At 41.8% G+C, this 16,357-nt stretch overlaps 2 protein-coding genes across 4 annotated transcripts in view; both read right to left on the minus strand.

The window, feature by feature from the left end:
* Nucleotides 1-315: 315 nt before the first annotated feature.
* On the minus strand, nucleotides 316-4,611 carry LOC125709010 (G-protein coupled receptor 55-like). Of its 2 annotated transcripts, XM_048976988.1 has the most exons (3): nucleotides 4,172-4,611; nucleotides 2,424-2,541; nucleotides 316-2,266 (listed from the first exon to the last, which is right to left on the minus strand). In XM_048976988.1, the coding sequence occupies exon 3, from the start codon at nucleotides 2,256-2,258 to the stop codon at nucleotides 1,326-1,328; it is 933 nt and encodes a 310-aa protein (XP_048832945.1). In that variant the 5' UTR covers nucleotides 2,259-2,266; nucleotides 2,424-2,541; nucleotides 4,172-4,611; the 3' UTR covers nucleotides 316-1,325. The 2 variants fall into 2 exon arrangements, with proteins under 2 accessions (XP_048832945.1, XP_048832946.1); XM_048976989.1 differs by lacking the exon at nucleotides 4,172-4,611 and having other exon boundaries at nucleotides 2,424-3,003.
* LOC125709011 (G-protein coupled receptor 55-like) overlaps nucleotides 316-16,357 on the minus strand; it is a 35,334-nt gene continuing 19,292 nt past the window's right edge. For both annotated transcript variants that reach the window (XM_048976990.1, XM_048976991.1), the window contains one exon: nucleotides 316-531. The gene's annotated coding sequence lies outside the window, so the exon portion shown is untranslated. The remainder of the gene's footprint in view (nucleotides 532-16,357) is intronic.

Consider the following 16,357-nt stretch of genomic DNA (forward strand, 5'->3'; position numbering starts at 1 on the left):
AAGAACATAGGTGTCATACTCCAGTCCTGGGGGGGGCAGAGCCCTGCATATTTTTGGGTTTATCTGGGAAAACCCAGGGAGAATGGACACACTCGTCATGGCGCATTCAAACGTCCAATCTGAAGTTATAAGGCGACACTCCTACCTGCGTGCCGCCTCAGTTAAACCACGTACCCAGTAGTTAAGCGTATCTCAGCAAAAACAAAACCAAGCACACTTCATGATTAGGTTTCCTACCACAGTGTAAAATAAAAATTTGACTCTGTACATCACATCCTCATCACGCAAGCTCCATAAAGAAAACACTCAAAAATATTACTTTAAAGGTTGTTTAATGATTAATGCATGTCCTGAAAGTTTTGATGGAACAAATACACAGGCATACAGACACAGACAAGGGGGGGGGGGAATTGCAAAGATTTGTGTACATGGAGATACATGCATGTAAATGAAGACTTTAGAATATGTTTAGATATCTGACAAAACTATAGCTATGTGTACAGTAGCAGTCAAAAGTTCGGGCACACCTACCTACAGTAAGGGTTATTTGTACTGTTTTCTACATTTTATAATACACATGAAAACTATAAAACAACATATGGAATTATGCAAGGACCAGAAAAAGTATTAAACAAAGTGACTCCTCCATTGGGCCTTTGAGCAAGGCCCTTAATCCCAGTTTCTCCAGAAACTGGCTGCCCCTACTGACTCGCCATGCCAGTTCCATGAGGTGGCCTCCTGGGATGCCTTTCCAGGTGTCCTGAAGGAGGTCCCGTATGTCCTGAACTCTCACTGGCCACTTCCTTCACTCTCTGGTCAAACTCCTCCAAAACCATTTGTGCTGTATTTGAGTCAGGTGGTCAGGTCATGTGATGCGACACTATCAGTCTCCTTTGTAGGCGGCTTGGCATATCCATACTTGTTTAGTACTGTATGTGTGTATATAGCGCACACACACAAATACCAAAACATTGTGACCACCCCACGTGAAGCGAATAATGTTGACTATCTAGTAAAAACCGTGCTGTATGAACTATATATGCAGTATGAAAAGCAAAAATTGGCACAATTCTGATGATTCCCAATCAATGAAAGTTGAAATAGTGGGTTTTCTAATAATCCTTCTGATTCTACTTGTAAACTTTTGCCTCTTCAGTGACAGAAGTTTAGAGGATAGCAGTCACATCACTGTTGTTGTTGTTAAATTAAAAAAACGGTTCTGTCTCAGTTTCACTGCTGAAAAATGGGGTTAGCCCTGGCGATTTTCACATCCTTCACTGTGCCCTTGCAGTTTCACTGGCTTCATGACCAGCACAAAGCTGTTTTTATATCACTGAATTTCTTTTAAACCACGTCAGTCTTCTTACAAGGCTAGATAGTGATACATTCTTCCTGAAGCCTTTGATAAAAAAGTAATAGGTAAAAATATCCAGACAGCAGTTAGTGTGTGAGATGGCAATACTTATGTGAACAAAATTGTGCACAGATTCCAAAAGGTTGCACTTTTGGGGGCTGACAGTCTGCACGATGTACTTCAACAGGAACCCAAAATGAAAAGGCGCAAAGCTGACTATAAAGACGATCAAATTGGTGATGATAATGCGAATGCACTGAGTCTTCTCATTTCCAGAGTCTCCTTCAACCCTTTTAGATAAACATCTGACAATTTTAATAGAGCAAAACACCATACAGAGCAGAGGTAGGAGGAAACCTAAGATATCCAAAACCAGAATAAAGCTGAGCGGTAAAGGCTTGTTACCGAGTTGCTGAAAGCATTTCAATTTGGTGAAATTCGCAGGGAGTGCATCTACTCTGTGGAATAATGCACTCAGTGAGCAAACAAGCAGCCATATTAATACACACGCAACCACAGCTTTACACGGTGACATGATCTCTCTCGCTCGGAATGGGTACTTTATGGCAATATATCGCACAAGGCATATAGCAGTAGCAGTGTAGATGCTAACATACATGTTGACAAAGGAGGAAGAGACCACAACTAAACAAGATTCCATATCAAATGCCCAAGTCTTCCTTAAGAAATACATTCTGAATGGCAGCGTAAAGAGGATAATCCCATCTGCAAGAGTCATGTTCCCGATGTAGATCATCATGTAGCTTAAAGCCTCTTTTCCCTTACAGCACAATGCTATCAGGAAAGCCATATTACCCAGAAGTCCAAAGATGAACGTCGGAATAGTGATGGTCAAATATGCTTTTTCAACACCTTCGGTTATGTTGTAACTACAGTTGCTCATTTTTCACCCTGAAATTAAAACATTTATTTTTACTGTTATTTAGTTACTTCTTCAGACCTAAAGTACATCATCAGACCCAAAGTACATCAAGTTGCTTTACACTGGGAAAGAAGCTGCACAAACTGAATATGCACTTGTGATTGATTTATTGGTTTTTACACTTACCTCTCTCAAAGAGTTCAAGGCAAATGGATAACAGTGTTCCGTGATTTTCAGGGGCAGGCAGTGAGAAAGCAGATTCACTGGGGGCCCACGGAGAAACTCCAGTCAGATTTATTTTTACCTGTTTCGGGTTACAAAAAGACGGAATATTCTGAATTGACCAATTTTGAAATATAGTTATTTTTGTTATTGAATTTTTAATATTTAATCAGTTATTACATAGTAATTATTCAAATTGGGATGGCATACTATTTATTCAATCTATGGAGCTGGACAATAGCTGTAAAACAGTATAAGGGCTACTTCTGTGCAGCTTACATTGAGGTAAACATAGCCAGTCAGTCATAGCCACCCCTCAAAAAGCTTTGTTCACTTGAATCTCCCTCAATATTGATCCAAGACTCGCCCCATTTCAGTTTCATGAGTTTCTCATGTAACCAAATCAGCTGCCAAGTTTCATTAAAATCCGTAACGGTGAGGTCCGAAAGTATGACAATTTGACATGGAATGACCCAGCAGTTTTCAGCCGTTAATGTCATCAAGTTTACAAACCAAGTGGGAACTTTGTGTTTTTTAGACAACACTGTCAAGGAAGCAAAATCTGAAGGATAAAAAAGACAATCTATTTGGCAAACAAATGCAAGACTTGTAAACGAGAGCTAAACAAGTAGAGAATACTGAATTTCAAAAACTGTTTCATGACTTATTTTGGATAAGTTCTGATAAATGCCATCTCACTAAATCAATTTTAAATATTTTACATTTTTTTCTAGTGAAAACAAACAAAAAAAAAAACTAATACATGACGGTGTTTACGACCAGGCAGTCTTAAATATATATCTGTGTCATGAAATTGTTTGAAAGGTAGGTGGCATTTTATCACACTACGACTATAGCTTCTTGTTTCTTAAATGCAGAATTCAGTCAAACCTTTACCTCATTGTCATCTCCTCCAGCTTGCCAGAGACCTGTGCTTTCAGTGTTTTGTCATTCAATCATTAGTTTCTTTTGTCCAATAAAAACAATAGATTTTTTATAAACAGTTTATTCAATATCATTTGAACTTGTGTTCATATACATCTCATAGGCCCACTGAATATGCGGCAGACAGCAGACGTGGAAAGTCCAGATCAAGACTTTGTTTCAACCAAAAAACTGAGCGTAAAGAGTCACATTCAGAGAGTATTTAATTGGTTGGTCTGGATTTGTACTTTCTGGACCTGAACTTTCCATCTCTGGCAGAAAGTGTGCATGGATTTTCTTAGTTAAGATTGGACGTGCACTTCTTTCAGTATTTGCTTTTAATGGTTACGTGGCCTAAATACTTGTCAGGGTATCAATGTGATTTTACAGACTTGTTAATACAGGCCAGACGGAATTCCATTAACGAAGATTATGGACTTTTAAATTAAAGCTAAAAATATGCCGTCCAGAGGATTCAAAGTCCGACAGTGAACAGCACCTCAAGCTTTGTTGTAAAGTTATTTTAAAAGCACACGCTTTAAACAGCAGATCTTCCTTATTTTGAGTTTTAACAGATTTCTGTATGTCGGTTTCACTTCTAGCAGGTTTGCCAACCGTTTGTAAGTGTATGGATATAGGGTGTCGGTTAAAAAATGGCATGTCAACAAATCTTGTCAACAAAATCATTAAGATTGGCAAACCTGCTGATATTGAATTGGCAAATACAAGCTAAGAGACAACAGCGCAACAATCATGCACAGTAAGTCAGGATGAAGCCAAAGACATACCCTGCAGAGACGGTGACTCGGTCGCACCCCGCAGAGACCGTGACACTTAATAGTCCGAAGAGATGAAAAAGTGGCGCCTTATAACAAACCGCAGGTTGACTCACGCCCTGCCTGACTCCGACCCTCACGCGTGGCGGAGAGCATCCACATACTGTACCTTCCGGAACATGTCATCATTCAAGATCGTAATTTACTTATAGTTTACCTGAATGTGAAAAATCAATTACTTAAAAGAGAAAATAATGGTGCACATGGGCGTAGGAACCATATCAAACTCTCGCATTAAATTCTCTGCAAGTCGTCTGGTTAACTTTCACGTGTCTGTCTCTTTTTCACCAGTTTAATCAGACCGATCGAAAGGGGGAAACTGCGATCTAGTTGTCTCTGATAAAAGATGTCGGAAAACTCTGCGTATTTACGAAAGTGACCGACACGCGGCTCCGTCTGATGGGGGGGAGGGGCTATAGGGAGGGGCTATAAGTCCGCCAGCTGTTATTGGTCAGATGCATCGCCGAGACAACGCCCCCCGTGGGGCGCTGCAGCCTGAGAGTCACACCTGAGTCTCTGTCAAAGCCGCGTTTGAGAACTTAATGATTTATGAATTAAAGCTGTCTGAACCAAAGAACATTTTATAAAGAACTTTGCCATGGCCCTTGACCATAAACCTCTGGGCCACAGGTGTGCATGTGAATGAATTTGTGTGTGTGTGTGTGTGTGTGTGTGTCTGTGCCCTGCGATGGGTTGGCAGCCCCATCCTGGCTTGTTCCCTACCTTACACCTGTAGGCTCCGGGATAGGCTCCTGACCCCCCAGCAAACCTGAATAGGACAGGCGGTTACGGAAGATGAATGGGTGGTTATTGCTGATGTAGCATATGACATTACGTCATTGATTGTATGACTATTTTTCATTTTTTGTGTTTTTTACATTTTTTTGTCCTTGAACGTAAAGCGAGGTTGGCTGTGAGAAAGGTACTGAGTCCCTAAAGGAATATAGGTGATTTAAAAAAATTACGTACAGTATCTGGTGCGCACCAAATACGATACATTGACGAAGAATCAAACCGGGAAGATCGGGTAAATTGGATAGGGCTTCACTTGCAGTAGCCTAGCTGTCTTACTTAAAGTCACTGGCGATGAATGAACGTAGTGCAATTAATAAATGCGTATAAAACACATAGGCTAATATGAAAGGTACATTGTGTACATTGTTCCCCATAGTTTAATGCTCAAAGCACACTTTACAGGACGTGTCTGAATCACTTATAGGTTCATACTTACTCCATAAATAAATTCCACCTTTAATACTTTAGACGGCCGCAGCACAATTATTAATGTTAATGCGTTAATAAGTTAATAAGTCTTGCGAAATCTCGCAAACGTGCGTGTTTTTTTCAATCACCTTTATTTTCCTCCATGTCCCTTCCGGAGCTTCGAAGGTTTAACAGCCTCTCCTGTTTAAAGCAATATCAAGTCCTTTAACAGAAGTGGACATTCAATTCTATAAATATTTATTATTATTAATTATTCTGTTTTTCATAATTCATGCATACGAAGCATGTCTATCCCCTCGGTTCTGTAACTCTGGCTCCCTCCAGTGGTAGGTCGGCAATCTCCAATGTTCTTTAAAGAGAATTTAAAATATATATATATTCCCTCTGCTGTGAATTTATTTTTATGCAGTACAGTGGTTATCACTCGCTGTGTGTTTAAATTCAGTACAGTTCATAATGTCGCTCGATTGTGGCTGAGGATTACATTCGATTCTGTGTGTGAGATGGCGATTCTGTTCATAGCTTTTATGGACAGAATTTCTATGCGCAGCCAGAAACGCCTCGCAAAATTTGCTTGCTGTTTCACAGACACTCACACCCTTGGATTTTAGCTCATTGTTGGCACACCTGCCTCCCAGTCCAAGGTGCTGTGACCCTGGAGGGTCGGGGCTGAACCATACTGTCCACCATGCAAGTTATACAAGCACTGGACTCTCTGAAAGGCTCAGGTTTTAGTATGTACTGTATGTACCAAGATGCCCAGGTCTATGCTCAAAGTATGCACTCGGGCCTAGGGAGCTCAGGGAAATTCACAGTCTAGGTGCCGAGAAGCCCTAGTGGGTTGATCATGCTTTAGGCATTTGACCGCCCCATTAGAGGCACTCTGAGGCCCCGTAGCACTGATCCCACTGGCTAGGTGCTTAATCCAGTTTTGACTTTAACTGTTTAGAGCTAGATCGCTGACTCGGAAAGGTGGAACCGCCATATGGCATCTGATTAAAGATAAACACTGTTTTTCCATTACGACGGTACTTAAAGCAGTGATTATAGGTGTGTTTTAAATAGTATTACACACACTCCATAAACTTACTTAATAAACAAAGTCCTTCAAAATAAATGAAAGACATGGTCTGGCTGCTGGCAACCGGTAGGTATCAGAACTGTGTGATATTGCCCCCCCCCCCCCATATATTTCAGATTTGTAAAAAACTGGTCTCAGTCGTTTATGCCGGTTTGTGCTCTTGAAATGTTTGTTTACGCTGCTTTAGTTTCTGAGATAAAAAACGTTCAGCTTACAGTATATGGTGCCTTTTTCATACCAAAGATTACTTTACGTACAAGGACAAGAATAATAAATACATGTAAAAGACATGAATTAATGAGAAATAGTCCTACAATGACTGAGATGATGTCATAGGCTAAATGAGCAAAAAAGTAAAACTTGACAATTTCTGATTGACTAAGGCAAAGTTTTCTGACTTCCACTTTTTCCAGTGGACTTCCTGGGATGCTCTTCATAACACCAAAAGCACCTATTTCATTTCCTCACCCCTAACATAACTATACGAAACACACTTGGGAATGACACCTTACACACTTACAGCACACCACACCCACATTCTTCTGCTACTAGCAGGCCGATACATCATGGGCTGTCCAACTTCTGTCCTTCCATAACCAGAAGCTACCTTTCACAGTCACAAGTATCACACACAACATCAGCCTTGACTTTCTTCTTGACTTACACTTATGAAAACTGTTAGGTTGACCTTATTCTCCCCATACTGTATGTGTTATATAACTGCTGACATTTGATCGTATCTATCACTGCTTACACTTAGTTGCATGCAATTTTTTTAAAAACCAGTCTTGATGAGTAATCAATAAACTTTCTCTGCCCTGTTGATTTTACCCATAAGGTTCAACTTCCTGTTTCGCCCTGTGGTTTAGCTTCAAAGCCTACAGAACCACAAACCGTTTTGTAGATCATGAAATGACATTTGTTTTGTACTGCAGTATATACTTGCATATTTTGTAACTGGTTTCACTGGGGGGGCGGCATGGTGGTGCAGTGGTTAGCACTGTTGCCTCACACCTCTGGGACCCAGGTTCGAGTCTCCGCCTGGGTCACATGTGTGTGGAGTTTGCATGTTCTCCCCATGTCGTCGTGGGGTTTCCTCCGGGTACTCCGGTTTCCCCCCACAGTCCAAAAACATGCTGAGGCTAATTGGAGTTGCTAAATTGCCCGTAGGTGTGCATGTGTGAGTGCATGGTGTGTGAGTGTGCCCTGCGATGGGCTGGCCCCCCATCCTGGGTTGTTCCCTGCCTCGTGCCCATTGTTTCCGGGATAGGCTCCTGACCCCCCGCGACCCATTAGGATAAGCGGTTTGGAAAATGGATGGATGGATGGTTTCACTGGCTTAACGTTTACACACATTTCTGAGTCTGGTTATACAAATTATAATTATGCATGTTATAGTAGATTTTGGTTTTATGAAATGCATGTCTAAGGACACATTTACAGTCTGAGTATAACATAGTAACACCTCAATCTGTGACCACCATCCAAGGACAAGGAAAGTCAAGATTATGGTTCGCTAACACACACAAAATTTGCATTACACTTGTAATGGTGAAAAGTAATAACACGAATACTTTTGAGATGGTTAACGTTACATACCTTACTGATGAAAAATTACTCAACCACCTATCTGCTAATGGCTTATCCAGTACAGGGTCACTGGGGGGGATGGCTGAAACCCCCATGATGTAGGAGTATGTACATTTTGTGCACACAGGAAAAAAAAACAGGGTATTGGCAGCCACACAGTAAAATAATGGCTCTGACACACACCCCCCCCCCCCCCCCCCCCCCCAAATTTCTTGTTCCGGATCAGGCACATAGGGAGGCATTACGACGATGAGTTTGATCCTGCTGCGAAATGTGTTTCAGGCTCCCGATCGATAAAATCTTCAGAGGGAGAGTTCATCTCTCTCCAGATCGGCTAAATCCACCAAGGGGGATCCATCAGTGCTGTTGACAGTACAGTTCACACATGCATGTGTGGTCATGCACCAAAACACTACAGCTGTTGAAAATATAATAAGAAGAATTTACTTGGGGTTCGGTTAACCTATGAAACACAGCAGGAGACAAGTTGCAAATAGTTCAGATGCTTTTTCTTTTGTATTTATCATCCATAATATACTCGTTAACCTATTTCTTTACATCATTTGTCTGGTAGATGCTGCAGCAACATATGTATAGAATATTTCCTGTGATCTATAACTATATTATCACTGAAATATAAACTTATTACATGACTCAATACGTTACCTTTTGCTTAATGAAGCTTTAATCTATATTTGTGAGTGGTTACATTTACTATATTATACCATCTGTGCAGACAAACATATGTGTAAAGAGATACATTTTAATATTTTCACTTTATATTTAATATTTTCACTTTAAATATGTAGCAGTTTGGTTTAATCTATGATATAGGATTTTTATGTATATATTAGACTTACACTAAGTTAATTTAGGCAGCACAGTTAATATTATCAGCCAATAATGGTACTTACATCCAGTGAAGCTGTGTCAGTCTATGCCCTTTGATAATATTGCTAATTTGTGTATGCACATTCACTGTAACTGTCTAGCCTGTCAACTCTCCGTGCCTAGCTGACGTTAGCGTGTTGTATGGGAATTCGATATGGCCCTCTATAGGCATCTCAGTAAACTGGTGTGATTTTCAGACAGCAGCTGACACAGAAATGCCCAAGACGATGCATGGCTGCAGCATTTCGTGCATGCGGGCATGTGGTACTGCCCTTTCCAGCTTTCTTCACAGTGATGCTCCACATGGGTAAATTTGCTACAGGCTTTGTGCAGATTCCTCACATACTTCCTTCAGCCTGTGGGATGTGAATGTCGCCCCCGTGTTTACGATCCACGAGGAAGATGTGTCTCTTCCGTGGATCGCTAGTACACTACTTCCAAAATCTGACTCTCTGTGCTGACTCTAAGAAGAATCTTTAGACAAAGAAATCTTCCATTCACAGTTTGCTCTCCAGGAAATGATTTACCCTCCTCACTTGTACCTGTTTTGCAGTCATACTGTAGAGTAAAAGATTCCTTTAGTCAAAGCACTGCCAAGTCTTCCTAGTGGAGTCCTCACTGCAGGGCGTAAATACCGCATCACTCTTTTCAGATGTTGGCAAAAGCTGTGAGACATGTTTTCTCTAGGTTTTTGTAATTGGTGATACAGAAGATGTATAAGATAGATAGATAGATAGAAACTTTATTAATCCCTCGGGTAGATTCCTCTGGGAAATTCGGATTCCAAGAGCACAGCACCGACAGAAGTTACAAAAAAAAAATAACAACGTGAGCAAATGTTATATATATACATATATAGATGCAAAGAAAAATAAAATACAAAAGGGATAAATAGAATAAATAGGAATAAGAGAATACAAGGGAATTGCACATTCCCCGTATTGAACCAAAAAAACAAAAGTATTGCACATTTCCAGTATTGAACCAAAAACCAAAGGTATTGCACAAGAGTATTGCACAGTGAAGTGAAGAGGCACTACAGCTTAGTTGTCCCCCCCTCCTTTGTCCACCTGTTTCCCCTCCCTCTCCCCTCCAGAGAGGAGTTAAACAGCTTGATGGCGTATGGGACAAAGGAGTTTTTAAGTCTGTTGGTCCTTGTCTTTGGGAGAAGCAACCTGTCACTGAACAGACTCCTCTGGTTGTTTATGGTCGTGTGCAGAGGATGCCCAGCATTGTCCATAATGTCCAGCAATTTTTTTAGTGTCCTTCTCTCTGCCACTATCGCCATAGTGTCCAGCTTCATGCAGACCACAGAGCTAGCCTTCCTGATCAGTTTTTCCAGCCTGGATGAGTCCGTCTTTGCTGTGCTGCTCCCCCAACACACCACAGCATAGAAAAGTACTCCAGCAACCACTGACTGGTAAAACATCCTCAGGAGCTTCCTGCAGATGTTAAAAGACCTCAGTCTCCTGAGGAAGTACAGTCGGCTTTGGGCTTTTTTATACAGGTGCTCTGTGTTGCATGACCAGTCCAGTTTGTTGTCCACCCACAGCAATATAGTATAATTGTATAACACCCTAATAGCAAGTTATCTCTATAGTAATATTAAAATTAAATACTTAATTATTTATTTTACTTATTACAGAATTAGCTTTGGCTAAATATGCAGCATTATTCCTAGTTTTGACTGCTGTACTCAGTATTTCCCACGAGGACCTGAAGCTGCATAAACATCTTACTTTGTTAAATAGACTCCTGCACGGTCAAAGTGAGGCAGAGTTAATTACATGCTGGAAAAACTGCTTTGATTTCCTCGTACAAAGTGGTAGATGCTGTAAACAGCTTGCAGTGCCACGGGTTTGTGCTGCGGAAACCTCTTGTTTACAAATCGCAGATTTTTCACGCATTCATAGAGTGTCAGTGCCAGACGCACGCTGACAATATGCCGCATGATACCAGCAACTCTGACCTGCCTGCCCATTCAGGCAGCCGTTTGCTGAATAACTCATGCCGTTTTGTCCACTGACTATAGAGATTACTCCAAACCAAAGCTTGAAATTATCTGAATTAACAGAGAAAGCTCTCAGCCCAGATATATTAATCCAGAATTTATGAACAATTATTTCCAATTACAATTCCAGTAAAGCAAGCTTATATTCAACTATATATCCTAAAATTCAAATTGTTACCGAATTGCATATAATGTTTGAGGCCCAACGTTATTTCTTTTGATTTTATTAAACATTAATAATAAAAGTAGGCCTATATATGAAATAACATTATATTTAATGTCTTTCTGGCTTTATAGGCTACACTGATAGAAAAAGGTACCAATTCGTACCTTTGAGGGTACCGTTACTTTTCACTGGGGGCTGTACCCTCAAGGGTCTGCCAGTTGTATCCTACCTGTAGATAAATATGCCTTTTAAAGTACAGAAATGGACTTTGAGGAATAGTTTTGTACAATTGGGGGTACTAAACTTTAACAGGGCTGTACCCTTTTCTGACAGTATAGAACAACGTTTTATATTTCCCCCTACACCTAGCAAATTTTATTTAAAAAAGAGTGAAAAGAACGAAATTGCAATACCTACTTTTGACCACGAGATGGCAGCATGAAAATAGAAAAATTATTTTCCCACGGTGTAATAGCAGCTTTGTGTGGTAATTGTTTGTATTAAAAATACATTGGACCAAGTCAAATTATTTTAATGAAGAATTAACATCAAAAAGCTGCTAGTAGACCGTGGGAAAATAATTTTTACATTTTCTTGCTGCCATCTCGTGGCTGAAAGTAGGTATTGCAGTTTGAAAACAAATGATTTCTTGCCGAAATTGCAATACCTACTTTTGGCCACGAGATGGCAGCAAGAAAATAGAAAAATTATTTTCCCACGGTTTAATAGCAGCTTTGTGTGGTAATTGTTTGTATTAAAAATACATTGGACCAAGTCAAATTATTTTAATGAAGAATTAACATCAAAAATCTGCTAGTAGACCGTGGGAAAATAATTTTTACATTTTCTTGCTGCCATCTCGTGGCCAAAAGTAGGTACTGCAGTTTGAAAACAAATGATTTCTTGCCGAAATTGCAATACCTACTTTTGGCCACGAGATGGCAGCAAGAAAATAGAAAAAATATTTTCCCACGGTCTACTAGCAGCTTTGTGTGGTAATTGTTTGTATTAAAAATACATTGGACCAAGTCAAATTATTTTAATGAAGAATTAACATAAAAAAGCTGCTAGTAGACCGTGGGAAAATAATTTTTACATTTTCTTGCTGCCATCTCGTGGCCAAAAGTAGGTACTGCAGTTTGAAAACAAATGATTTCTTGCCGAAATTGCAATACCTACTTTTGGCCACGAGATGGCAGCAAGAAAATAGAAAAATTATTTTCCCACGGTTTAATAGCAGCTTTGTGTGGTAATTGTTTGTATTAAAAATACATTGGACCAAGTCAAATTATTTTAATGAAGAATTAACATCAAAAAGCTGCTAGTAGACCGTGGGAAAATAATTTTTACATTTTCTTGCTGCCATCTCGTGGCCAAAAGTAGGTACTGCAATTTCGGGAATAAATCCTTTTAATTGTTTTCAAACTGCAGTATTCACATTTTACCACAAGGCGGCAGTATACAGAGAGAAAAAAATGAAATTGCAATACCTACTTTTGACCACGAGATGGCAGCAAGAAAATAGAAAAATTATTTTCCCACGGTGTAATAGCAGCTTTGTGTGGTAATTGTCCATCCATCCATCCATCCATCATCTTCCACTTAATGTTTAATGTAACACCAACAGCGTGTGGTGCAGTGGGCTGTGCCTGTAATCAGCAGGTCGCAGGTTCAAACCCAGCCACAGCATGTCTGTGGGTCCATGAGCAAGGCCCATAACCCCCAGCCCCCTGGGCGCCATTGTGGGTGGCAGCCCTTCGCAGACAGCTTACTCTACATGGAGCAAGCTGAGGGAGGCGTGAAGACAATTTCCCCACGGGGGATCAATAAAGTATCAATTATAATTATTAATCCGGGGTCGGGTCACGGGGGCAGCAGTCTCAGCAGGGAAGCCCAGACTTCCCTCTCCCTGGCCACTTCATCCAGCTCTTCTGGGGGGATCCCAAGGCGTTCCCAGGCCAGCCGGGAGACATAGTCTCTCCAGCGTGTCCTGGGTCTTCCCCGGGGTCTCCTCCCAGTGGGACATGCCCGGAATACCTCCCCAGGGAGGCGTCCCGGAGGCATCCTGATCAGATGCCCGAGCCACCTCATCTGGCTCCTCTCGATGCGGAGGAGCAGCGGCTCTACTCTGAGTCCCTCCCGAATGACCGAGCTCCTCACCCTATCTCTAAGGGAGAGCCCAGCCACCCTGCGGAGGAAACTCATTTCGGCCGCTTGCACCCGCGATCTCGTTCTTTCGATCACTACCCATAGCTCATGACCATAGGTGAGGGTAGGAACGTAGATCGACTGGTAAATTGAGAGCTTCGCCTTTTAGCTCAGCTCTCTCTTCACCATGACAGACCGATGCAGCGCCCGCATGACTGCTGACGCCGCACCGATCCGCCTGTCGACCTCCCGCTCCATCGTTCCTCCACTCGTGAACAAGATCCCGGGATTCTTAAACTCCTCCACTTGGGGGAGGACCCCATCCCCAACCCGGAGAGAGCATTCTACCCTTTTCCGGCTGAGAACCATGGTCTCGGATTTGGAGGTGGTGATTCTCATCCCAGCCGCTTCACACTCGGTTGGGAACTGCTCCAGTGAGAGCTGAAGGTCACGGTCCGATGAGGCCAGCAGAACCACATCATCTGCAAAAAGCAGAGACCTAATCCTGAGGCCCTGGCTGCGCCTAGAAATTCTGTCCATTAAAACTATGAACAGAATCGGTGACAAAGGGCAGCCCTGACGGAGTCCAACCCTCACCGGAAACAAGTCCGACTTATTGCCGCCCATGTGGACCAGGCTCTGGCACCGGTCATACAGGGACCGAACCGCCCTTAAAAGGAAGCCCGGTACCCCATACTCCCAGAGCACTCCCCACAGGACTCTCCGAGGGACACGGTCCAATGCCTTCTCCAAGTCCACAAAACACATGTAGACTGGTCGGGCAAACTCCCATGAACCCTCCAAAACCCTGCTGAGAGTATAGAGCTGGTCCACTGTTCCACGGCCAGGGCGAAAACCACACTGCTCCTCCTGAATCCGAGGTTCGACAATCCGGCGGACCCTCCTCTCCAGGACCCCCGAATAGACCTTGCCAGGGAGGCTGAGGAGTGTGATCCCCCTGTAGTTGGAACACACCCTCCGTTCCCCCTTCTTAAAGAGGGGGACCACCACCCCGGTCTGCCAGTCCAGAGGCACTGCCCCCGATGTCCACGCGATGCCGCAGATGCGTGTCAACCAGGACAGCCCCACAGCATCCAGAGCCTTGAGGAACTCCGGGCGAATCTCATCCACCCCCGGGGCCCGGCCACTGAGGATACACAATTGTATTAAAAATACCTTGGGCCAAGTCAAAACAAAATATTAAGATTAAAAAATATATATGTTTTACAAGCTCATTAAAAAAATCTATTTTTTAGTAATATGTTTTGGCTGCCGGAAAATAGGGAGTCTTTTCTCCCTCAGGGATCTCAGAATGTTCGCTCAATGGCTTCATTAACAGGCATGCACTGCTCTTAACTCCCTGCCTGTCTACTTGTGGCACCACGCAGACCTCGGCCATGTGATCTTAAATCGCAGGCTGGATATCTCCCCATCTCTAGTTCACCTCTGGCAATGACCCAAGGCCTCTACAGTGGGACATCCTATAAATTGCCGAGTCACTCTGACCCTAATATTGCTGAGTGCCACCAGAAAATAGAAGCAACGGCTAGACCTAGATTATATGACAAGTGTTCAACTAGGGCTCTTGTGTAAATGACTTAATTCCCATTAAATCACTGAAGTCAAACTCAAAGTCTTCCAGTGAACCAAGTGGGCAATGTTTACTATTAAATGCGTAATAAAGCCATTCTAGTAAATAATATGATACGATAGATTCTGCTTCTGTCCTCTTCCTGCTGGTACAAATATGCCAAAAACCACAGATTCCCAACCTCCAGTTAAAGTCTGGCCTTTTGGCTATATGTATTTAAACAGGGTGAGATAGGACACTAGCAGCTGTCTTCAAGGAAACAATTAAAGTGGGTTCCCAAGCTGTCAGCGAATATCCCTCATTTGAAGTGCAGGCGTTTAATATCACATCTGTCCTCTTTTTGTCATATTTCTCGGTGAGGTCCTTTCTGACTCGGCTGTCAATTCACATAAAATCACAGTATTAATGTAAAGCACATATTAATGTAAAGACAGACACATTTGGTCAGTCTCTCTTTGTCTCTATTGGATTCCACCGACTCCTAACTTTGTAACACATGCATAATCACACCTTAGACTTAATTATCGCTCATAGAAGAGTTGTCCAAAATGTGATAATCTCGCCAGTAAATCAGTCCTTTTCCAGTCATTTTTATTGTAAAACTACTACTATTTCAGTGTCATTTTGCCTCCTTTAACATCCATCCATTTTCCAAACCGCTTATCCTACTGCGTCGCGGGGGGTCCGGAGCATATCGCGGAAGCTATGGGGCAGGGAACCCTCCTTTAACAATGTGTGCAATATCACAAGAAACAGCAGCATAACTGTGACACTATGCATGTGATTGCCAAGACTGAATGCTAATAATACATTTTTTTTTATCATAAATCATGAAATGCTAAAGCACAGTGAATGGAATGTAAGTGTAAATAAAGATAAATCATTATTTCTTTTAGAAGACATTGATTCTGAAATGCTGTTTCTTCTGACAGTTTCACACACATACAGACACACACAGACACACACAAATTTGGGTAACAATCTTTATATGTTTTGGTGTAGAAATATCTTTTGATCTCTCTGAGCGAAGGAGTATAGAATGAGATTCCGGCACCTGGTGACTGAGTCCTGAGAATGATGTTATATAATCTAATCGAATAAGACACTGCGAAACACTGGCAGCCAGTTAATTGCGACGTGTTAATACAGATTCCTGTTATCTCTGGGATTGATTCTTCTCTTGTTTTTAACCAAACTAAGTATACAGTGTGTCGAGAAGGTGATGCAATTGCGAGTGAAGAGCTACCGACAAACCCCAAATGAAAATGGTCATACAGACTCATGTGATAGTCACCAAAGAATGTCAGGATCTAACAGTTAACGTGCATTTTGCATGAAAACACCTATAAATACAACAAAATATTTTGTGAAAAGATTTTTAAATATTCAATCAAATCTGTCTCGTGAAGACGGCGGATCATAAGAAGTCGGAAATC

Source organism: Brienomyrus brachyistius, chromosome 15, assembly GCF_023856365.1.
Source record: "Brienomyrus brachyistius isolate T26 chromosome 15, BBRACH_0.4, whole genome shotgun sequence".
NCBI lineage: Eukaryota > Metazoa > Chordata > Actinopteri > Osteoglossiformes > Mormyridae > Brienomyrus > Brienomyrus brachyistius.